The sequence below is a fragment of the Argiope bruennichi genome, chromosome 2, assembly GCF_947563725.1.
Source record: "Argiope bruennichi chromosome 2, qqArgBrue1.1, whole genome shotgun sequence".
NCBI lineage: Eukaryota > Metazoa > Arthropoda > Arachnida > Araneae > Araneidae > Argiope > Argiope bruennichi.
In genome coordinates this window covers 6195352-6221006 of record NC_079152.1, presented here as the reverse complement: position 1 = coordinate 6221006, position 25655 = coordinate 6195352, and the positions used below count along the sequence as shown (strand labels likewise).

The following is a 25655-nucleotide window of genomic DNA, read 5'->3' as shown; positions in this document are numbered from 1 at the left end:
TCAAGTTTATTAATTTTTTCTACCGCTTGGAGATATATTTGATAAATTATAAAAATAAAGTATCAAGCGTTGTGGATGGGTACAATTTGTTTCAAACATTTTTTTTTTTTTTTTTTTGTAACCATGTTTTTCTGCGCGCTGGGGAACGTGAATACAGAATTTCTGCGAAACATGCGAATAACTTTGTATAATAAATTTTACGAAAATCAGTTCTGTGATACTTGAAGTTTATAAATATTTTACTGAAGCAGATATGTATTGTAATGCTTAAAACTAGTTAAATTAATATTATAATTCGGTATAACTATACTGCATAATATTTTAATTATTCTAATAATTTATATATTAAAAATTTTCTGTTCTTTATATAATATATATTATAAAGTGACAAAAGAAAGTGACAGGAATTTGAGGTTGAGTTTTGAGGTTGAAATGGATTTCTCTTCATGATTCCTCTATGAGCTTATACTGCGGCCATGAATTTATACTTTTGTTCCTTTTGCTTGGCTCCTTTTTAGTATTGGTTTCTATATATGTATTTCCTCTTAAAAAAATTAAAATTACTTAATTTGTGTATTTTAGTAATGCGTTTATTATTCTTGTTGTCACGTGAAGTATTTCCTTTTAAAATATTTTCATTCCATTACTTTTTTTAATGGATTTTGCTGTTGAATTCTGTTCATAATTGTCCTTATTGTGAGGATATAGAAACAACACAAGAATAAGCAACACATTGAAAATATTTAAAAAGTATATCAACTTTTTTTTATTGAAACGGCTGTTATTTAATTATGTAAAGTTTTTATAAAGTAAAATGCGTTTTCCTGTATTAAATCCAACATCCTACACAACTGTGAAAAAGATTTCAATTTTTGGTTAGTTCTTTTGGAAGTTATCAAGAAGTACAGTAAGTAAAATGTTCTGTTGAGTAAAATGTTCGGTCTGTAGAAAAACGGCGGCCCAAACTCATAGCGACACGGGTGGCATTTGAATCCGTATAGTGTGAGACGAGCCTTAGGGCCACGCGGATGGTTAATCGCGAGATAGTCTTTCTGATTTAAAGGGGGGGGATCCATAAATCAAAGGAATAGCTTACAAATTATAAAGTAACTGCTTTATAAAGGCTTTTTTTTTATCAAGATTTAATTTGATAAGTTTGTGAAATTAAGTCAGTAGATGTAATCGTTTAAACACTATTATTAATTTTCGACAAAAAATATGATTAAAAACTAAAATCAACTTTTGATAATAATATGACATGATGTTCTAAGACTGGGCATATTTTGTAAGTATCAAATTTCGAGAATCTGTGAATTATTCTTTTCAATAACGAAATACAAAGAGTGATTATTTAGTTATGGTAAAAGATAGCTTCATACTTAATGAACTAAGGTATGCGATTAATATATTCCTTCTAATATTGAATGTGTTTATTTACTAAATGCGATCTTCAGATTTATTTTGAATTGCTCTGAATAATCATATCATAAATCACCATAGCACTCATGACATAAATCATCATAAAACAGATTTCAAAACAAACATCATAATATTGATTTATTTAGAGGAAAGAACAGGAGATGTAAATGTTATTTATGATTTTCAGGTATGTTAATTGTTGTAATATAATTTAGAATACGGTTTATTAAGTTATAATCAAAATAAGAAGTGTTTACGTCCTACGCGCAACTACTAAACCTTTTTTTACTAATTAAAAAGAAGAAAGAAAGAAAAGAAAAAAACTTTATTTTTGTGTATTTCAAAACCGATTCAAGGCTAATGTCAATGATTCTGGATACAACAAGGCTACTTTCATACATGAAAGTAATTGCTTACACCGGTAATTACTTCTAAATAAGGAACCAGTTACCTCTTACGCTAGTTTTCGAGAGTTTTCACACTATGCTGTCAAATATTTGTAAAATTTATACATCCCAATTTCACTGAAATACGAATATCACTATTTCTTCACTAAATCCATTTACTTATATAGTTTGATATTTTTACAATGTCTATGGAGGTAATCAACAAAAGTAAAAACTTTTCTAGTTAGCAATTAAAGCTTCCAAACTTTGTTTCAAATACAGTTCTAAGACATAAAATTTCTTAATTCAATTGTGGAATTGTTGCGGTTCCTACCAAAGCAAGACGCTTATTCTTTTATTGAATCCATCGTCATGAATTATTGTTAAAAAAAATGTTTTCGGTGATTGTTATCTTCACTCCTAGCGATCATTAGAAAGAGAAAGAAAATGGAATGTTGCAAAGATACGTTAATGCAACATATGCTTTACAAGTTTAATTTTACATATTTAAATCATCAATTACTTTTCCACAGTAAATTTTATAAAAATATGTAAGCACAATTGAAACTTTTGTCATTTAAATTTTTTTTTTGATAAAACTAGCAGAAATAGCAATGAATAAATAGTGTTTTCTTTTTTAGAATGTACGAAAATTAGAAAATTATTACGTCCATTGTATTTTTTTAAAGAACATCATAAATGTATCGAAATTTACGAGGAATGAAATACTCCTGTATAATATTTTAAAAGAATCATTTGTTTGTTCCTTTGAATATTTTTGAAGATAGCAAGCAATTTCTTTGAAAATGCACACAAAATAGTAAAAAAAGGTGGGGAAAAAATAGCAAAAAAAAAGTCGATAATTTTAATAAATTTCTAAAACATTTTAAAATCAATAGAACAGTCTATAATTTCAAAAATAAATTTTAAATAAGGTCATTTAATGTGATTTACCCTGATATATTTGATGAGGTTTTAATTGAAATTTTCATTATTTTGAAACATTTAAAAGCGAATATGCCATTATTTTTCAATAAAAAAATGATTAAAAAAAGTATTGAACTTTAAAAAAATTGATGTGATATATTTTAGAGCCTGGGTCATTAATACATAAGTAGCAAATCATATGGCTCTAGATTTGTATATTTTTTAAGCTACTCAATCAATTTGCTGATTTGCATATTTTATTATAATAGAAGATAATGCTATTTTAATGATAAATCGGTTATATATTGTTATTTATACACATCTGATTGACATAACTATTTGTGATTAGTCCTAATTTTAGACAAATGCTATTCAAATATTGATTACTCAGTAAAAAATATTACAATGATTTATTTGAAAGAATAATAAAGGAATATGAATCCTCATTAATTACTTATTTCATATATATATATATATATTATATATATAGTGAGACCGATGAGAGTTTCTGTGCTTAAAATACCTAGCAAAAATTAAGAGAAAACCCTTCTGTTTATATTTGCTCTGTACAACTTTTTACAGAGCGATATTATCTACCATCGGGGTTAAAAAGCAACAAAACTGGATCCCCATACACTATTCCTAGAAACCATCTGACTTTTCTAGCCATAAACGAAAGCTATAAGATCTGACATGAATGAGCGGTAATTTGCGCATACCCCAGGGTGTGTAGACCACCCGTGAAGAAGAAGAGGGGGAAAAAAAAGTGCTCGCGCTTGCTGTACATTTCTTTAGGAAAACCGAAACGATTGTGAGAGAGAATACTAGTCAAGTTTAGTTCCCTTTTTAGAGGTTTCAGACGTAGAATGAAAACGCTCAGAGGGTTAATGTGGGTGAGGCCCACATGGAAGAGATGGTGAATCTTGTAAAATAGATGGTACCAACTATTGATGTGAAGTTGTTGCCTGTCATCAGTGTTGAAAATGTATTAATATTTTGTTTTATTTATTTGTTTATTTTAGAATGGCAACGTTATTTAAGAAATATTTTTTGCTGTCTCATTTTGTAGATGGCAACTTGTAGATCAATCCCAAGATGGAATAAACAAAGTTTGAATTTTTTACCGGTGGGATATCGTTTTTCTATTTTAATATAAAAAGCGAAAGAAAACGGTGTTTTTTCTTAGGCAGCTTTAACATTTTTTGGCGTCCGCGACAGGATTTTCTCGAAACAAAATAAATCAAGATGTTTCAAGCAATAAAAGGTTTTAAAAAAGAAGATCTGAAATACGTTGCGTCTGAAATTGGAGAAGACGTATCAGAAAATATTACGATAGTTGGATTAAAAGATCTTATTTTAAAAAGTTGTGAATATAAGAATGATCCAGAATTCGTTCAAGAACTTTTAAGTAATGTTATTTCGGAAAGGAAATTAAAAGAAGAAACCGAAAAAGAAGATAAAAGATTGCAGCTTGAAGCTGAAAAGGAAGATAGAAGATTGCAGCTTGAAGCTGAAAAGGAAGATAGAAGATTGCAGCTTGAAATTGAAAAAGAAATAGAATTGGCAAGAATACAATCTCAAAATAGAGGTCAGTCATTTTCTGCTAATTCTACTGCTGATTTAAATAATTATAAGAGAAAGTTTACACTTCCTAGATTAGAATTTAGACAATTTGGCGACGATATTAAAGATTGGCTCCCATTTTGGAGTCAATTTGAGCAAATACATAAAGATGAGGATATCGCACCAGAAGACAAATTTCAGTACCTAGTTCAAGCAACAATTTCTGGTTCTCGTGCTAGAGAGGTTGTTGAAAGTTTTCCGCCAACTGGCGCCAACTATCAAAAGGCTATTGATGGTTTAAAATCGCGTTTTGGTAGAGAAGATATTTTAGTGGAAGTATATGTGAGAGAATTATTAAAATTAATTATTTCTGTGCAAACAAAAGAAACATTTTCATTAACTTCTTTGTATGATAAGCTTGAATCATATTTACGAGCATTAGAAACATTAGGTGTAACCACAGATAAATGTGCATCCATTTTGTATCCTATGGTTGAATCGTGTTTCCCAGCTGAATTTTTAAAGGCTTGGAATCGTAGTAATATTTCCAGTATTAACTCTGACGCGAAAGGAAGATTGGATAATTTGATGCAATTTTTGAAAACGGAAGTTGAAGGAGAAGAAAGAATATGTTTGGCTGTAGCCGGTTTCGGTTTAGGAAAGGGCCGAGAATACAGACCTTTGAAAAAGAAACAATATAGCTCGGAGAATTTGAGAAATAAAGTACCTACAGCTATAGGTTTGTTAACGACTGCTGCAGATAAAGATGTAAAGAAATCTTGCGTTTTTTGCGGTGGTAAACATTCAAGTTCAGATTGCTTTACGGCTCAAAAAAATGACTCTATCGGAAAGACAAAAAATAGTCAAGGAAAAACGATGCTGCTTTGCATGTTTATCGCCATTTCACGCAGTTAAAAGATGCCGAGCAGTTTTAAAATGCCTGATATGTTCTAAAAAACATTTTCCTATAATGTGTGATGTGCTTGATTCGCAAAAGATGTCTGTAGAGGGAAAAGAAGATAAACCCGCACTAAATGTTAATATGGCTAATTTTAATAAACACAGCCCTAAGATATTTCTTCAAACTCTCAAAGCTAAAGTGGTATCGGATAATAAACAGAAAATTGTGAGGTTACTTTTTGATTCTGCATCACATAAATCTTACATTTTGAAAAGTGTAGCTGAAGAAATGAATTATACACCCGTTCGATGTGAAAAATTGGTACATTCTCTTTTTGGTGGCGTTATCACTAATGAATTTAAACATAATTGTTATAAAGTAAAATTGAGAAATTTGATTGGAAATTTCGGCTGTAATTTTGAAGTTCTGGATCAATCTATCATTTGTGACAATATTAGACCGGTTTTTAAAGGTCCCTGGATAAAAGAATTAGAGGAAAATCAGATTAATCTAACTGATATTAGCGATACTTGTGAAGGCATTGATATTCTAATTGGAGCTGACGTTATGGGGAAAATGTTAACTGGCAAAAGAAAAGTCTTATCTTCAGGTCTTGTCGCTGTAGAAACTTTCTTAGGATGGACCTTAATGGGTAAGGTACCACAGGAAGAATCTTCGGAAGAAAACCTGGCTTTAACAGTGCTGTCCTTATTTGTAAATGAAGCTGAAATCACAAATTTATGGAAATTAGATTCAATCGGAATCAATGATCCTGTTGAGAAAAAATCTAAGAACGAGATTGATCTTCGGACCAAGGAGCATTTTCTAGAAACGGTAACAATTAATAAAGATGGTCGATATGAGGTTTGTTTACCATGGTCTGATGATAAGTCACCTTTGCCCGACAACTTGGATTTGGCGAGGAAAAGGCTCGACTACACTACCTCAAAACTTATAGCTATAAATATGTATGACAAATATGAAAATATTCTTCTAAATTGGTTAGATGAAGACATAATCGAGGAAGTTCCTACCAACGAAATGAACTCTTATGGTAATTATTTACCTCACCGTGCAGTGATAAAACTAAGCAGCAGCACTACTCCAATTCGTCCGGTGTTTGACGCTTCAGCGAGATTAGCAAATTATCCATCTTTGAATCAGTGCTTGGAATGTGGTCCTAATCTCATTGAGCTTATTCCAAATATTCTTCTTCGATTCAGAGAGGGACAGCTTGGCGTTATAGCTGACATCAGGAAAGCTTTTCTGCAAATTAGTATTCGTAAAGAGGATAGAGACTTCCTTCGGTTTTTGTGGTGGGAAAATAGAGAAGAAAAGAAATTGAGAGTTTTTCGTCACACAAGAGTTGTTTTTGGGGTAAAATGTAGCCCTTTTCTTTTAGCTTCAGTAATTGAGTACCATATTCAAAAATGTGAAGGATTTGAAAAATCTTTGAAGAAAAGACTTTTGGAGAGTTTCTACATTGATAATGTCGTTACTAGTGTCGACAGTAAAGACCAATTAGATCGATTCATTGACAATTCTAAAACCTTGATGGCAAAAGGTGGTTTTGATCTTAGAGAATGGGAATGGTCTGGCGACTGTGAAACTAATTCAAAGGAAGAAACTCAGGTATTAGGTCTTATTTGGAATAAGAAATTAGACACTTTGAAAATTAACATGAAATGGCTGGATGGCATTAATGTGGAAAAAGTAACTAAAAGGAGTATGTTATCTACAGTACATAAAGTATTTGATCCTTTTGGATTCACTGCACCAGTGATGCTCTGTCCGAAAATAATGCTACAAAAGGCATGGACATTAGGTACAAGTTGGGATGAAGAAGTAACTGGTGAGCTTCGTAAAGAATTTCTACAGTGGTTTCAAGAACTTAAGCATTTGTCTGACATACAGATTCCTAGGTGTGTTCAAGCATCTTCAAAAGATATAAGCAACTGCACTATTCATACGTTTGTTGATGGAAGCAAAGATGCATATGCTGCTGTTACATTCCTTAGAATAGAAAATAATGGTCGAATCGAGCTATTTCTACTTGCAGCGAAATCTCGAGTGGCTCCTTTAAGAGGCACAACTATCCCAAGAATGGAACTTCTTGCGGCGGTGATTGGAGCGAGGCTAGCGAATTCAGTTGTTGAAGCTCTTGGTTGGAAAAATGTTACGATATATTACTGGAGTGATTCTACAACAGTGCTTGCATGGATATTACGAGAAGAAAATTGGTCTGTCTTCGTTAGGAACAGAGTCCAAGAGATAAGGAAGTTGAGTAATCCTACATCATGGAGACACATACCTGGTGATAAGAATCCGGCAGATTTACCTTCCAGGGGCTGCAAGGCAAAACATCTAGTCTCCCTAAGATGGTGGGAGGGTCCACAATGGATGAAAAATGCTTTTGAATTTCAAAACATTATGGGTTCCACCAACCATGATTGGAATGAAGAAGAGATTAGAAAGGAAAAGTCTAAGACGACTTTTATATTATCAAATAATGAAGCCTGTGGTGTTGCAAACTGGTACTACAGATATTTTTCGAACTATGATAGAATAGTTCGTCTTGTTGCATGGATCCTCCGCTTCATGAACAACTGCAAAAATATAACTGAGAAGAAGCATGGTGAATTAACCGCTACAGAATTTCAGGAAGCAGAAATGAAGGTTTTATTTATGATACAGAATGAGTCTTTTCTCCCAGAAGAAGAAAAGAGATTAAAAACCCTACAAGTATTTAAAGACGATCTTGGCATCATCCGTTTGAAAACTAAAATTATTTATCGCAAGGACAGTGAAGATTTTCTTAAACCTATTGTTCTTCCTCCGAATCATGAAGTGGTAAAGCGGTTAATCTATAATGCTCACGTTAAGAACTGTCATGCTGGAGTCCAGATACTATTGAATGCACTTAGAGAAAAGTACTGGATCCTAAATGGAAGAAAAGCGGTGAAACATGTGGTGGCCAATTGCATTACGTGTAAAAGATATAGCTCAAAGAACATAGAAGTTATAAGTCCCCCCCTTCCAGAAAATAGAGTAAAGGATGCTGCGGTGTTTCAGATAACTGGCGTTGATATGGCTGGACCTTTATTCCTTAAAGACAAGAAGAGCTGGGTTCTGATTTTTACTTGTGCAGTGTACAGAGCAGTTCATTTCGAGCTTGTTACTGCTGCATCGACTGATGTTTTTTTAATGGCCTTTAGGAGATTTGTTTCTCGCAGAGGAAGATGCACAACAATATACTGCGATAATGGCTCCAATTTTGTTGGAGCAGCCAACTATTTAAAACAACTGGATTGGAACCGCATCCAAAAATATGGAGCAATAAACTCTATTGACTGGAAGTTTAATCCTCCAACTGCTGCCTGGTGGGGCGGATGGTGGGAGAGATTAATTAGAATTTTAAAAGATCTTTTGAAGAAAGTGTTAGGACAGGCACGTCTCAATTATGAGGAGATGATAACGGTTTTGGCAGACTGCGAGCGTGTAATCAACTCAAGACCTCTAACTTACATTTGCGAAGAGGAAGCTATAAAACCAATTTCTCCATCGATGTTCATACAAGATGTGCATGAATGCAATCTTCCTGATATAGATGCTGTAGAGCAAAATTCTGTGAGCAATAGATTCAAATACAGACAAGCAGTGCTTAAAGACTTAAGAAATCGCTTCAGATCTGAGTATTTGGGTGCTCTCATACAGCGGAGAAATAAAAAATCAAGAAAATGTACAGTTACTGTTGGTGACATTGTTATGGTGGGAGCAGATAATAAAAAGAGACTTGTCTGGCCTTTAGGTCGTATCACAGAAATCATACCAGGTAAAGATGGACATGTACGACTTGTTCGAGTGCAAACTTCACAGCAGAATTTCCTGCGACCAATTCAAAGAATATATCCATTAGAGTTAACATCCTCTGATGACTTCTCCACTTCGATGACACCAGATGATTTGAATAAGTCAAATGACATCACCAAAACTTCTGACAGTACTTCTGGCAACGAGATGAAATTTAGTAGAGCCGGAAGAAGAATTAAATTGCCAGAGAGACTGAACTTGTGATTTATTTTGTTTTTGATTGGACATTTTCACATTAATTTTCATTTTTATATTTAAATATTAATTGAAAATTTGTAAAACGTTGCCATTTATTGAATCTCTTAACTGTGTTTAACTAATAGTATTATATTTTGATTATTATTTATAATCAAAAGGTGGGAGGATGTTGAAAATGTATTAATATTTTGTTTTATTTATTTGTTTATTTTAGAATGGCAACGTTATTTAAGAAATATTTTTTGCTGTCTCATTTTGTAGATGGCAACTTGTAGATCAATCCCAAGATGGAATAAACAAAGTTTGAATTTTTTACCGGTGGGATATCGTTTTTCTATTTTAATATAAAAAGCGAAAGAAAACGGTGTTTTTTATTAGGCAGCTTTAACAATCAGCGAGGAATTGAAATCTTTTGCAAGGGAAAAAGATGGACTGCTATGGTTTTTGTGGAAGACGGAAGGGATCCCCCGTTTGGTGGAATTTGCCATGACACTCTATTCCAATTACGAAAAACATATGAGCGAGATGGACAAATGGACCAGATTAGGGGAACTCACCATACAGTCCATCTACTCTTCCCCAGGGCCAGAAAGTTGTTTGGGAGATTGCCCGATATGTACAGAGCCTCTGCATAGGAAAATAACGACTTCATGTGGGCACAACTTTCATGGGGAATGTTTGGAATTGTGGATAAAAGAAAACCTTTCTTGTCCACTGTGCCGAAAGAACCTCTGCGGGTATGCTTGGAATCGTTTATGAATGTCCTCTGAAAGTTTGTATGCCTCCAAAAAAATGGGAGAGAGTCGATACGATGCGAGTCGTATCGGCTCTCTCCCATTTTTTTGGGTTCAAGAGTGTGCCAACCTTGAAGAGAGACTTTATCAGAAATTGTAATCTAAAGTTAATTTTGGCAATAGACCAGCTTTGGGAAAATTTGAATAGACCAGCTTTGTGGGGGGAGTAAATAAACTGTAATGTAATGTTAATTTTGGAATATTGAATAAACCAGCTTTGGAAAATGTAAAAGTATAAGAAATAAACTGTAATCTAATGTAAAAGTAATTATATGTAAAACTGTAAACTAATGTTAATAATGTAAAAGTAATTATAACAAAGCTAAATAACATTTATTTTAAACTTTTGAGTGAATATAACTTCACCCTAATATTGCAGTGTTTCAAAACTATATCATTATGTGGTTTCAAATCGTTTTTACTCCCTATCTTCTTCCGGTGGCCGTACTCATTAGCGAAAGTGGGCAGATGATGTTTCGACTTTTAGACATTGTACAGCTGTTGAAGAAGAAAAAACCAGGCAGTTACAAAAATCAATTTAAATTCCTGGCGGTTCAAGCACATGAAATATGGCCTTTGAAAGGCTTCACCATCCCTCCTCAGACCGTCAAAACCCAAGTCGTCAATTTTCAAGTGGCTCAAAATTTGATCGTTGCAGAAAACCCGGAAATGGCTCAATTATTTGTAAAATGTCTATTTGATGGTTTTCTTATAAATATGGCATGAGGAAATTTGTGACGACTGTTCGAAAATCACATCTGCTTATATCCTTCTGCTTATATACTCGACAAGATTCAAAGAGGAACTCTGATGCTGGACCCTCTACTACCACCCCCGAGTCCGATGCTGGACCCTCTACCATCTCTGAATCTGATGTTGCACCCTCTTCTTCTTCTATATGTGGAAGAACCGGGTGATAATGCCATCATTGTCACTGACTGGATTAAACATTTTATAACAGATTTGCAATTGTACCGATTAGAGGTACAAAAGAGTCTCTTACCACAAAAAAAGATTGTCAACAGAAGAAACTCGACAAGATTCAAAGAGGAACTCTGATGCTGGACCCTCTACTACCACCCCCGAGTCCGATGCTGGACCCTCTACCATCTCTGAATCTGATGTTGCACCCTCTTCTTCTTCTACCATCTCTGAATCTGAAGTTGGACCCACTACTACCCCGGAGTCCGATGTTGGACCCTCTACCACCCACGAGTCTGATGTTGGACCCTCTACCATCCCCGAGTCGGATGTTGGATCCTCTACCACCCACGAGTCCGATGTTGAACCCTCTTCTTCTTCTACTACCCCCGAGTCTGATGTTGGACCCTCTACCACCCCCGAGTCTGATGTTGGACCCTCTACCACCCACGAGTCTCCTCCAATGATACAATTTTTCAAATTTGGAACATTTCCTGAACCTGGAGATTTAATCGTGAAATGCCATAATCCTCCAAAACGTGTTTGGTTTGTCCTTGGCAACTGTGATACCATGTACTGAGTAGGAAACTGGTTATAACTTCCGGGTAGGTTGAGTATAAAAAGGGATGCACGCCAAGCAATCGGTACCATTCAGCAGCTTAGCAGTCTCTCCTATTTTTTGCTCCAGCATGGACGTGTTTTCCGCAACAAAATCGTCAGCCTTGGTGTCCGTAGCCCATCCTGGAAAATGGGAACCCTTCGAGAGCCTCATGGTGCAAGATAGAGTGGAGACGTTTATATCATATATGGATCTGAGCACTCTCAGGATATTTCAACATCCGATACCAGACTGGAAGAAGAAAGGACTGTACGTCGACAATTTCAAGCGGGCCGTGCTAGAGTCCAAAAAAGTTCACTTTTTTGGACTCTAGCACTCATTCAAAACCCTGCATAACACGGAGAAGTTTCTGCGAAATTGACCAGTTTCTGTACGACAGGTATGTGCTCAAACCAAATTCTACATACGTCGTGCCTCCTGGAACAATGTACCTCATCCGAACGGTACAAAAAAACTTTGTTTGCCGTCGACATTATGGAATGGGATCTGGTGAAACATTACCAGAACTTTAAAACACACAAGGAGTTTACACTCCAAGTGTATAATCTACCACCTCCAATACCTGCCCACGAGTGTGAACCGCCTACAAAAAAACTCAAAACCACCTTTGTGGAGCCCTCACCTGTGCATCAAACCTTTGTGGAGCCTTCACCTGTGTATCACACCTTTGTGGAGCCTTCACCTGTGCCCGAGACCTTTGTGGAGCCTTCACCTGTGCCCGAGACCTTTGTGGAGCCTTCACCTGTGCCAGAAATTGACTTTAGTTTAGAACGAGACGAGATAAACAATTTCTTGGAGATATTTGGGAGGGACTTGTTCCACGACTCTCCAGCAGCAGTATTGCCTCCTTCTCACGACTCTCCAGCAGCAGTATTGCCTCCTTCTCACGACTCTCCAGCAGCAGTATTGCATCCTTCTCATGACTCTCTAGCAGCAGTATTACCTCCTCAGGATAATTTTTGGAATTTTCATATCAATAATCAGACCATATTACCTCCTCCTACAATATTACTTCCTCCGGATAATGAGGAGGAAGGCCATCTTTTAAATTTGACAATTAAAAAGAAAGATTTGTATTGTGTGCCAATAAAAACTTGTATTTTTAATGAAAACAATTTTTCATTAAATTTAAAAAGACTTTGTCCCCTGTAAAAAAATGTATTGTGCCCCCCTGTAAAAAAAACTTGTATTTTCATATGTATATAATTGCTTTATTTGTTTAATGTAAATAAAATTTATTTATTTCTTTGAATGGCTTTGTTTTTATTATTATTTCCAAAAAAAAATAACCCTAGGAACTCTTCTTCGGAAGGGTTCCTAGGGTTATTTTTTGGGGGGTTCTCTAAATGACCAATCTTGGACAAGGGCAATTTGAAACATTTCATTTTAAATTATTTAAATGGTTAGTTTCTAATATATATAATTGCTTTATTTGTTTTAATGTAAATAAAATTTATTTATTTATTTGAATGGCTTCCAAAAAAAATAACCCTAGGAACTCTTATTATAACTCATATTTAAGAATATAATACCATTCTTTTAAAAAGTCATCATTATTGGACAAGGACAATTTGAAACATTTCATTTAAAAAATGTAACTCATGTTTAAGAATATAATACCAAATGACCCTAGGAACTCTTATCATTATTGGACAAGGACAATTTGAAACATTTCATTTAAAAAATGTAACTCATGTTTAAGAATATAATACCAAATAACCCTAGGAACTCTTATTATAACTTATATTTAAGAATATAATACCATTCTTTTAAAAAGTCATCATTATTGGACAAGGACAATTTGAAACATTTCATTTAAAAAATGTAACTCATGTTTAAGAATATAATACCATTCTTTTAAAAAGTCATCATTATTTATTATAACTCATCTTTATTAAAAATAATAGCTTAAATCATTTAATACAACTCAAAATATTAAAAATAATGGCTTAATGTATTACAACTCATCTTTATTAAATAAATTATTTATTGTAACCCAAAAACAATGACACCATTCTTTCAAGTCATTTAAATTATTTATCAAACCACACCTTTATTAAATTATTTATTATAACCCAAAAATCGTCGTTTTCTATTTTTGAAAAAATTTTCATACTGTTACGGTGCTCCTATATTTTTTCCAGCGACTGTATTTAATTTTCTGCTATATTATAATAAGTTGATATAAAAGCGAACGTACAACGAAAACATTTGGGAATTTTTTTCCATAAATGTTTGGTACGGCTAAATAACCTTTATACCCTAAAACATCCATTGTTTTATATATATATTTTTGAAATAAGTATAGAATAGTTATTGTTGAAATTTGATTAAATATGCACTAGTCATGGACAAACCCTTTTGCCGAGCTTTGGTTCTTGGTCCAAATGCGGTTCTTTAACCACGTACCCTTTTCGAGGTTCGGGCCTGAAGCTTATTATATTATAAACTATTCAGAATTATTGCTAAAAAATTAATTATAAAGTTTGGGAGGGAGAGCATAAATTATCACGTGGCAAAAGTTTACATCAGTTTGTAGTTTATGGAACACCGCTTCATTATTTATGGTTGTTTATTTAGTTATTCATTAACGGGCTCTTTAAAACCAACTCAAAGATCGCAGCTCTTAAGTTAACAACCCGCTTCATTCTGAGGAAACTTCAGTTATACAATATAATAAATATGGAAAAGTGTGTGTCTTAAAGGTGATATGGAGTACCGATTCATGAATTTATTGCTTAGATTCACATGCTAAGCTTCGCTTTTAATAAAAGTTACAACTCTATAGAATAAATAAATTATTCTCTAATCAAGCCACATAATTCTGAATCCAATCGCATGACCAAATTTAAACAGCAAAGGAGCCTGAATGAAAGCATATAGTTGGACCAAAAATGTTAACAAAGGAAAAGTCGATTTGTTTATTTGTTCTTAAACACCATAAACCTCTAACCAATCAGAACGCTCTAAAGAACAATTCATATAGATAGAGAAAACAAGCACATGATTGGACTTCAAAAGATTGGCACAGTGTTTGTAGTTTCCTGTTTTGTGGTTCATTATGAAAGTGATGTGTTGTTTATTGTTTACTTTATGAAATTTTGGTGTCAGTTAAGAACAATTCTGGAGCATACGCCGGAGAACACACCTTCATTCTTCCTTGGTGCCAATTGAAGCTTTTTGTGACTAAAAGTTTAATGATAGATAATTACATATTCTTTTCTTTTTTTAGTTTGTAGACTGTAGAAATATGTCGTCCGAAGATCACAACTTAGCAGATTATGAAGAAGTGTTACGTGTACTTCCCGAATCATTTCGAGAAACATGGAAAGACAATACCGATGTTTTAGTTTATCTTGCTGAATTAGGATCTCTCGGCCTTCAGCGCCTCAGTAAAGAACCAGACAAACTGGCAGAGGAAAGAGTTTCTATATTAGAACAAACTCAAGATTTAGCTTTCCATAATTATAAAACCTTTATTCAAGCTGCAGAATGCTCTCATAAAATATTCCAGGATTTCAATAAAATCGAGTTTCGCTTGAACTCTTTAGTTGATACTCTACCAGTTTTTAAAGAGAAATGTGCAGAATTTGGCAAAGAAGCACAGCGGATAAATGCTAAATGGAGGCAGGCATCATCAACCTTAGCGAAACATCCACAGCTATTAGAATTTTTAGAAATGCCTCAATTAATGGATACATATGTGAGAAATGGGTATTATGACGAAGCGTTAGAGTTGTCCGCTTATGTAAAACGATTAGAAAGAAAGCATATGGATATACCTCTCATTAAAAGTATTGTACACGATGTACAGGTATCTACTAATGTGATGCTTTCTCATCTTCTAACAAAACTGAGAACCAATATTCAACTTCCTGACTGTCTAAAAGTTGTTGGTTATTTAAGAAGAATGGATGTGTTTAATGATTCAGAACTGCGAATTAAATTTTTGCAGGCCAGAGATGCCTGGTTTCAAAAAGTAATTGACGATATTGATACAGTTGATGCATATGAGCATGTAATTAAAGTGATTGAAAGTAGCCGAGTCCATTTATTTGATATCACTACACAATGCAGAGCAATATTCGCTGATGATGATCCTTTACTTCTGGTACGTGAAGATTCTAAGAGTAATTGTGCCATTTTTCACAGTTGGATTATATGGAAAATTTCCTGGTTTCTTGATATTTTAGAAAAGGATATATCTGCAGATCTTGGAGGACGCATTGATTCTGTTCTAGCTCAGTGTATGTATTTTGGTTTATCTTTCAGTCGAGTGAACATTGATTTCCGTCCGTTATTGATACCTGTGTTCCAAAATGTTGCTTTAAAAAAATTCTGTTTAGCTGTTGAGCGTGCAACCTATAAGTTTGAAAAAATTATGGAAGCCTTTGCTTTTACTATGTATACCAATACTACTCTATTAGTTACTACATTACTGCAAGACAATTTGCAACCACCTGCTGTTCTTTTGGATTTCTATCCTTTAGCTCAATATTGTAATGATATATTAAGTGCATTAAATGAAATGAAACTGTGTTGTTCTTTTGCCATATCAAATGATGTTGTTACCTCTCTGTCTAATTCTTTGTCTAGACTGATAAACGTTTTAGTTTCACTTCACTCAAAGAAATTGCGGCACATGAAGGAATTAGAAATTGAAAATTTTAATAAATTTTGTTTCCTTCTTTCATCAGATCTTGTACCTCACCTGAATAAATGCTTGTCAATCATATTTCCTCCTGAAGCTATGTGCCTTACTTTGGGTATTACACCCTTAGAATTCAAAAAGTATGAATACTTGTGTAAATTAAATCCCAGCAAATTGCTAGAACCACTTCAAGTTATTTTACCAACCAAAGATGATAATGAGGATGTTGGTTTAACATTTTCTGTTCAGGATAAAGATCCTGACATGCAGATACTTACTGAAGAAAATAAAAATGTTCCATATGATGATGCAGGTGGGTTGAATGAAAATTCAAATTATGATAAAGAAATGTCAGATGTGACTGAATCATCTGTTATCATTGATAATAATAATTCAACTGCAGAAGATACTTTGCTTACAGATACCAATCTATTAAATCAGAATGTAGAGGAAACAGCACAAATACAAGAATTTTCAGAAAATGTGCCAGAAATAGAACAACTTAAAATGGATTAAACAAAAATCTTTGATAACAAAGAATAGCAAAACACAGAACTTGAGTGAAATCAAGAATGTTATTTTTAGTTTTGTGCAAATTGCTTGCTATTGCATGTTGTTAGAATTAAAAGTTAAGTTTTTCATATTTATTAATTGTGCTGTTATGCATTAATTAAATTAATTGTTATTGTTCATTGTGAAGTATGGCCTTGCACATATTTTATAATAAACCAATTTTAGCATCAAATACTTCTTAATAAATTTTAAGTTATCACTTATATATAGTTTATATTGAAAATATTGTTTACATTTTTTAAAAATTTAAATATCCAATATATATCTAATTTTCTTAATATCTCTTTAAAAAAATATAATTTAATATGATTCAATGTTTTGTTCAGTCTTCCAAATAGGTTTGGTTGTGTGTGTGTATATCAGTTTTCAAAATGGATTAGCAATATTTTAACTCGGATCACTTTGATGGGCATACATGTACAAAGGTAATTAAATATGAGCCATTGTCTTCAACAAAATACAGACTAGTCATGAACTTTTTTCGGTTGAATTTTGACGGCCTGCTTAGGCAGAGTTTTCACACCACTAGCAGAACCTAGAAAACCCAGGGAATTTAAAAATATAGTGAAATATGATTTTTTTTTTTATAAAAACCAGGAAATTTTTACTTTCTTAATAATTTTTTCCCCATCTAAAAATTGCTGATCTCTAAAGATTGGAAGAATAAAAGAAAATAGTCATCGATTCCAAAAATGAAACAATACCATTTGCAATTTTGTAATGTGGGAACTTGCGCAATTTCTACTCTCTCTCTCTTTTCTATATAGATCAACCCAGTTTCAATTTGTGAGAGTTTTCCTCCCCCTCCCCCCACCATAAGATTCCCGAATTGCACCCAATTAGGGATTGCAATACCGGACCAAAATTTCATTACCGGTATTCGGTATTTTTTAAATCTTAATACCGGGATACCGGTTTTAATACCGGTATTACAAATTTTAGAAAAAGAAAGAAAACACAGGTGTTTCTTTGTTTTATTTGCCAGTTTTGTTATAGAGTGTAAATGTCACAAAAATAATTTATAAATTATAACAGTATATAATCACAAAAAAGTAAAGAAACATCTTATTTATTTAAATCACAAAAAAAGTGTAAATATCACTATTCAGTCTGTGGTACTTTTACAAAGTTTTGAAATGTGATCTTAAAAAACATAATGCATCAATTGTACTGTCATTAAGCCTGAAAAGTAATTTTATGTAAAAATTACCAGCTGAATCGAAAACGCTCTTTCGGCATCTACGCTAGTTTGTGGTACTGTTAGCAAGGCGCGATATATTTCCAAGTATTTATCTCTAAATCCCTTATCTTCAAATAAAATAAATCGATTTCTCGTCGGATGATTTTGGATATAGCTGATTTCTGTATTGTATTTTGGTTCATTTAAATTTTTTTATTTATCGCTAATTCTAATTTTTGTTCAAGAGACAATTCCTTTTCACTATCGACAGTAGTGACATCATAATCTTCGATAATTGAACCGAATTCTTCTGAATGTGGATAGGTTTGTGGGTAAAAAATTTTAAGAAAATTTACTCTAAACTTAATCAGATTTGAATTGGTTATTTTCTTTTCTTCTTTTTCATTTTTAAAATCATTATAATTATGTAAATACCATAAGACATTTTCTATTTCGGTATGCCTATCTTCTGTGCGATTTTTCAATGTAATATATAATTCTTCAGATAGTGATGTGTGCTGTTTTTTCAGTGACTGCAACATGAAATTTATTGTTGCATTAGCTGTTAATAAATTGGAATATCTCCGACATAATGCATCAATAGTCAGTTTTATTGGAAGTAGAGCTGATATAGTTCTGGATATTAAGTCGAATTCACTATCTGAAAAATTAATTTTCAGGTTTAAGTCGATTATTGGATATTTGGATTGGATTTCTCAGTTTCAAAAATCGTCCCATCATTAGGAGTAAAATGTTCCAACGTGTTTTAGAATCTAATATTAACATATATTCTGTTTTATTTTCAGTTAGTATATATTTTAGTAATATATCCTTTTTATAGGGGAACGTTTAAATATCTCAACAATTTTTCGAACTTTATAAATTATAGGAAGCATTTCTTGATTGGTTAATATTTCATCCTCATTAGCAATATCTTCTTCAACAATTACATTGTCATTATCTTCATTGTCAATATCACTCTTACTCTTTTCAAAGTTGGAATCCGAAATTTCTATATCCACAGTATTTGGATTCTTCTGTTCTTTATTTTTTTGATATAATACATCTATTACTCCTAAACTTTTTTCATAATTGTTGCCCCATCAGTAGTTATGGTTACAATATTTTCTTTCAGGGATAATTAATGTTTCACTAATTTAGATTTAAGCAATTGATTAGCTAATTAATTTTGCCCGTTAGGGAGACATAAAAACAAAAACGTATACTATTTTGCTATGTTTCGCGATACCTGAACATATAGTGGAGACAATTTTAAAAATTTCTAGTAAATACCGAAAAACCGGTATTTAAACTTGTGAATACCGGTATTACGAAATTGTACAAATGGCTCGAAATACCGGTATTCGGTATTGCAATCCCTACACCCAATATACATACGTGAAACTTCTGTAATTGTGTGAGATTAGAATACATTTCTTTGGCAGGAATAATAACATTCATCCTGCGATGCATCACAGTAGTATTAAGTTGCTCACATGCTAGTTTATTAAATAGTTTGTTTATTATTGTGAGAAATTACGAGCTTATTCAGTGTAGATTAGAGAATTTTTTTTAAAACAATGAGCTGCTCAAAATCCGTATGTAATACAAATTGGATGGATAAATGTAATTAATCCTGATTTTGCTGGAAGAGTTTGAGAAGTCCCGCAAAATCCATTTGTTGCATACTACTCACTTTGTAAGAAAATAAAAAGCCTAAGTAATATGGAAAAACAGACACTTATTAGTTATGTCGAAAGAAGAAAACATGCAAGACTGCATGCCAGTTCAAAAAAGTCATAATTATTAGATTTTATATCTAAAGGAATGAAAGTGGTGTATCAAGTCCAAAAATAAACCAATTTCAAACTTTTTAGCACAATAATAATCATTTAAGCTGAATTTTTATGGACTTTAAACCTTTTTGCATCACATTTGTTCTCTAATGCATTCAATGATATATCGGAAATATTTTCACATATGTTCACTAAAAGTGAAATAGCTAAAAAATGTATGTTAGGCCATACAAAAATGTCTATCTTATTTGTTAGGAATTAGCTCCATGAAACTGATTGCTGAAAAATCTGCAGAAATTGATGCCTAAATACATGAATTGGCAAAAATGAATAAATAAAAAAAGTAATTTTGCTTTGTAATATTTTTTGTTAAGTAATCATTAAATGATTTGTATTACGATTCCAAAATTGTTTTGTTTTATTTCATCCGAGTCCTTAATTTTATGTGACTTACAGTTAAAGAGCATGAGAAGTGATATATTCCCCCTTTTAATATATAAATTTTGTCTTTTTAAATTTTAGACAAAGATTTTTTTTTTGTAAATTTCAAAAAAATTTTGATATGCTATTATTTTAAATAATGTTAAGTTTTTTTTTTTTTTTTTTTCCCATTCAAAATCTTATTGCATTATGACTGCATTAGCACATGAGTGCTGTTTTTGCATTTCCTCTTATCTAAGTACTGAGAAAACACAGGGAATTTTTTTTCCAGATTTGAGTGGCACTCCTGCTTAGAAGAAAATGGGTTATTTATAATGTATAAATTTTGATAGCACATTAATAAAAAAAAATGTTTATAATATTTAGTGTTTATTTCTGCAATTATTGTTATAGTTAAAACATAAAAACAAAACATATTTGCTTCCATATTTTTTTCCCCATAAATCTCGCTAATTAAGTAACAACTTTTCTCCCATAGCTAACGTAACATGCAGTTTTGTATTATCACAATGCCTTGCTAGCTCATCAATATATCTGTTTTTCTGCTAAAGAGGCTTTTAAATTATGAATTTTTGCAGGTTGATTTTACTTTTAAGGAAAAACTTGTTCTAGACTACACCTTTTTATTTCTAGCAAATGGGCTAAAGATCATTCCTCAGGTTAAATCCAAACTTTGCAACAGTTTAAGATGTATTGTCCACAGACCAAGTTTGTTTTTACTGTACATTTTGATACAAAATCTACCTTATCTCTGTCTTTAAGAAATGATCACTTTCATGTCGCCGAAAAAGTAAATCACATGTAGAAATGCTGTTCATAAAACCAGTCTCTATCGATAGGTGTGAAACCTAAAATTTCACATCGATTGATGAATCTCATCCTGATCAGATGATTATGCACAGTTGCTTTTGAAAATTGCAGGCAAATGCTATGTTCTTCATTGCCTTCTCTAAATCTCAAACCAATTACAGATCATAATAGCCATAGCATTATTTCCAAAAGCAACACAAATCTTGTCTACATTATTATCTTTTTCAAAACAATAAAGAATAATATGTTGCAAATACGTCTTTAGCTACCTATATGGAAAAATGTTGATAAAAAAAATTGTGCCACCAACAAAACATAGTTTAAAAGAGTTCTGGGGCAAATGAATCTTGTGCCATAGACAGCAAATAGATAAACCTGCATATTTACGTAAATGTAGCTATTTAAGTTTGTCGTCATATAATTCAAAAGGAATTGGACATCTTAATAAAATATTATTCTTTTCAATATTTTGTTTTCATATATATATATATTCAGACACATATTTAGTTTTCCAAATGTTGGCAATCTTTCTTGAATTGAAATCTGTGACAATTGCAATTTACATATATTATAATGTTAATCTATATCTTATTACAATGTAAAAAACTTCATTTGCAAATATAATTTGATATTATAAAATATTTTGCAGCAATTATAAATTGGAAATGATTGTACATACATATTTAATTTTTATTTATGTCTTTTTAAATTTAAAAAGTTTGAGAATTCTTGATTTAGGAGATTTGAGCAGAACATTAAAGAGAAATGGTCTGGTTTATTTATCTTTCAAAGCATTAGTTTACTTCATGTGTGCATTAGCATAAACTGCAAAAGTTGAGAAATTTCCTGAATGAGTCTGTAGATAGTGAAAACAATGATAGCTCAAATTTGTAATATATATATATATATATAATTGCATTAAAAGTGCATATAAAATAATTGTTTAAGATTTAAGGTAAAAAATAATCCCAGATCTGTTGATAATCTAAATGCTTGAAACTGAAGAGTATAATAAATGAATATGCGCATAAAATTTTCTTTTAATCTTCTAAGCAGCAAAATTGACCTTCATTTTTCTTATTCATTTCAAAGGCAAATAATTTGTTAACGTATGGATAATTTACTAAACATGAAGTATTATGAAGATTTCTGAGATATGATTAAAGAAATATAATTTGACTCATTCATTTTAAAAGCTAATTTTTATGAAAATTTACAGTACTAGTTTAATTTTATTGTAATTAAATTAGCAATATTCAGTAAAAAAGTCAATTATAAGCATTTTTTAAAAATTTACTTTTATTAATAATAATGAAAGCATTATATAAATCATATAAAAATTAGTTTACTCATTCTATAGCAGTCTTATTTTATAATTTGCAGTCCAATTATTTTATTGTTATAAAAACTGAATTTTTGTTCTTTAATAAACTAGCTGCTAGATAGCATCAGTCGTATGGAATTACTAAAACTTTTATTAAATTAATTGATGATTAAGTTCTAAAAATATAAAAACAATATTTATCTTTAAGAGCATACAAATGAAAAAAATTGAAAGCTGAATGCATCAGGAAGCATGTGAAAATCAATTACCAAAATTCATCCTTACAACATGAAACATATCAAGTAAAGATGTGCGAAAAAGCAGCAGAAATTCCTTGTTTCAATATTCTTAAAATGCTTTATGGTAGATTGACTCTCCCTCCTATCCAATGTCATTAATTTAGCTTACATTACATTAATTAGATTTTAAGGTATGAAGAAATATGCCCTGAATGGAGCAATTGCTTATTTTCTTAAATTTAAAACATCATTTTTTTCCATATCAGGGTTTTTTAAAATTTTGAACCTAAAAATAATACATACCTTATAAAAGCATTTTCAGATTCAAAATCAATGCATTTCAAATAGAGTATTTATATTGTAAGGATGAAACAATCAAATTTATATCATATAATTATACTAGCAAATTTATTTTAAATATAATAATAAAACAAATGTACTATATATTATTAGAGTAATTCATAACTGCAAATATTCAAGATTTATTATTGAAAAGGGTGTATATGACAAATGAGTTTGTTTCATTGTAACCAATTTAAGGGTTTTCATTTGTAAGTCAGTTTCAACCATGTCCTATATTATTTTTAATTAATAGCATGAAATTAACCAACTCTAATACATGGCCCATATAACCACCTCTGTAGATAAATGCCTTACTCAGAAAAAAAATATATGTGCAACTAAATAATAATGAGTGAAAGAAAGTGTTAAACCATTTGATACTCATTTAAATTGTAGGAATCAAAATAATGTAATATTGTAGTATCACCATCAGCAGCTGCTGCTTCTCCACAAATATTTTTACGAGAAAAGCAATGTTTGCCTTTGAAACGTTCCAGCCAACCTTTGCTGCCACAGAAATCTTTAATGCTTTTTCTTTGATAATCACAGCAGTAATTGGCATATTTTGCACTCTGGCATGTTTTAGCTATCGAAGTAAAACCTCCTTGATTTTTTCATTCACTTTATTTTGTCTTTGCAGTCAACTTCTTTAAAGATTTGTTTTGATGGAAAAATATCGTTTAATGTAGTTCTGGAAATATGGTGTTCTTTAGCAAAAGCATTTGATTTTTCAAAAAGTGAGTGCACCTAAGATTTAAATAAACAAACAAAAAAGATAACGAGGTAAGTTTTTATTTCCCTGACACATTAAAAACATAATTGAACCACAAACTGCAAAGGGAAAATTGTTCATATAGCAGGGCTTGCTCATTAAGAAATGAAGTCACATTCAGAAGCAATTAAGAAAAACGTTTACACTTAACAGAGTCACAACGGGAAATGTGCTTTGAATGATTAGCAGCATGTCCAAGAATCCAAATCCCTAGAACGAGTGTTATATGGAAAGCAATGCTTAACAATCGAGGCTTAAAAGTGTTCTGCTGAAGTGACAAGAGTGATCAAAAATTCTTATAAAGGTCTGGCTTTCTAAAAGTCAAGGAGTGGGGCAGAAAAGGCAACAAGAAGGCATGCAAAATGAAGAAATGTGTTTAACCATTTTTGGGGATGATGAATTATCTGGAGCAAAATTGAATTTGGCTATAGGTAAAGGATGATTTAGTTACTTATTGTGTAATGAAACTTGGTTGGGACCAATGGAAAACAATGACCTATTGAGTGTTTATTGTAGCAATCCACTAAGAAAAAAAAAAAAAAAAAAAAAACAGACATGATACTGGTTTGAAACAGAAAAAAAGCTGAACTTTTTAATATTGTGGACTAACACTATTTAAACACATTTTTTTAAACTAAAACGAACAATAAAGTGATTAAATTTATACAAGAATTGTCTGAGATATTAAAAATATTGTAAAATTATTACATAAAAGAAAATTAATTAATCTCAGGAATGATTAAATATGATTCTGAAAATTTTGGAATCCATCTTTTTGCAAAAATGCAATGACAAATTCATAATAAAATAATGCTGAAAGAAAATAGAAGCAGTAACTTCAGAATATTATGAATCTGCAGACTTTAAGTTATTAACCGTTGCTACAATCTAGCATTAAAAAAAATGTAAATAAGATTATAATGAATTGAAATATGGAACTGAAATCTAATGACATTCCTACTGATTGGGATTTTCCCATCTATCTTTTCATTCCAGTATAAAAATAGTAAATAAAACATGAAGTTTACAATCTCATAACTAGTTATTATTCTTACTTGCATTCATTACTTAAACATATAAAAAAATTAAAAAATCGCTGAAACAGAAGGTAGCTAAATGCCAAAAGAATGTATGGGACTCTTCAGAGGATTCTAATGCAAAGGAATAATTTTCTGAATTTTAAAATGATGTAAAAAGCCTTTTTGTGCAGTATTTTTAGAAGCTGGTGCCAAATAAAATATTGCTAAATTTTTAATTAATTCAAATAAAAAAAAATTGCTGTGTACTACTTTCACTTTTACCTTATACAATAGTTTTGTGTCCTGTGATAAACACGTTACACTGAATTTATGGCATCTTATTTTTTGCTTAGTATAAAATATCCATTTTAATGCATCTTTCTACTTTGGCAAACTAGCTCAGTGCATGTTTTGAATTATATTATTCTTTTGCTGCAAGTTAAAATTGCTTATTTAATCTGTTTAAATTTATTTTTCTGTTAACATAAGAAAAAATTACTCTAATGTAAAATATTTTCTAAAATAACAACTTTTCAACTTTTAATGGCATTTCCCTTTTATAAGCTGTAGTGACAAAATGTCTAATATACCAGACATAACTTTAAAAAAAAAAAATCATTTGCAAACTAGAAATCTTATTTACAAAATGCTTTCTGTATTAATATACAGCACATAAAAGGAGTAAAAAATATAAAGATCCCTCTAATAATGATAATGTTGTTTTTAGACGTTTATGAAATGCAACAGAACTATCTGGATAGTTTTAGAGAGCAGGGAATCACAAATAAAATTTTCTGTATAAACATGAATAAATGTGAAAAGAATTTAAATGGTATTGGAAATGACATTTTAATTGGGTATGTATGCATACAAAATGTAAGTCACAGTTTTTGCAGTAATTAAATTAATA

The 25655-nt window shown here is 31.6% G+C and overlaps 1 protein-coding gene across 1 annotated transcript; it reads left to right on the top strand.

The window, feature by feature from the left end:
• Window positions 1–14624: 14624 nt before the first annotated feature.
• LOC129960423 (conserved oligomeric Golgi complex subunit 8-like) lies at window positions 14625–20364 on the top strand. Its single transcript, XM_056073849.1, has one exon. It carries the CDS (start codon window positions 14849–14851, stop codon window positions 16763–16765), a length of 1917 nt encoding a protein of 638 aa, XP_055929824.1. The 5' UTR covers window positions 14625–14848; the 3' UTR covers window positions 16766–20364.
• The last annotated feature ends 5291 nt before the right edge of the window (window positions 20365–25655 follow it).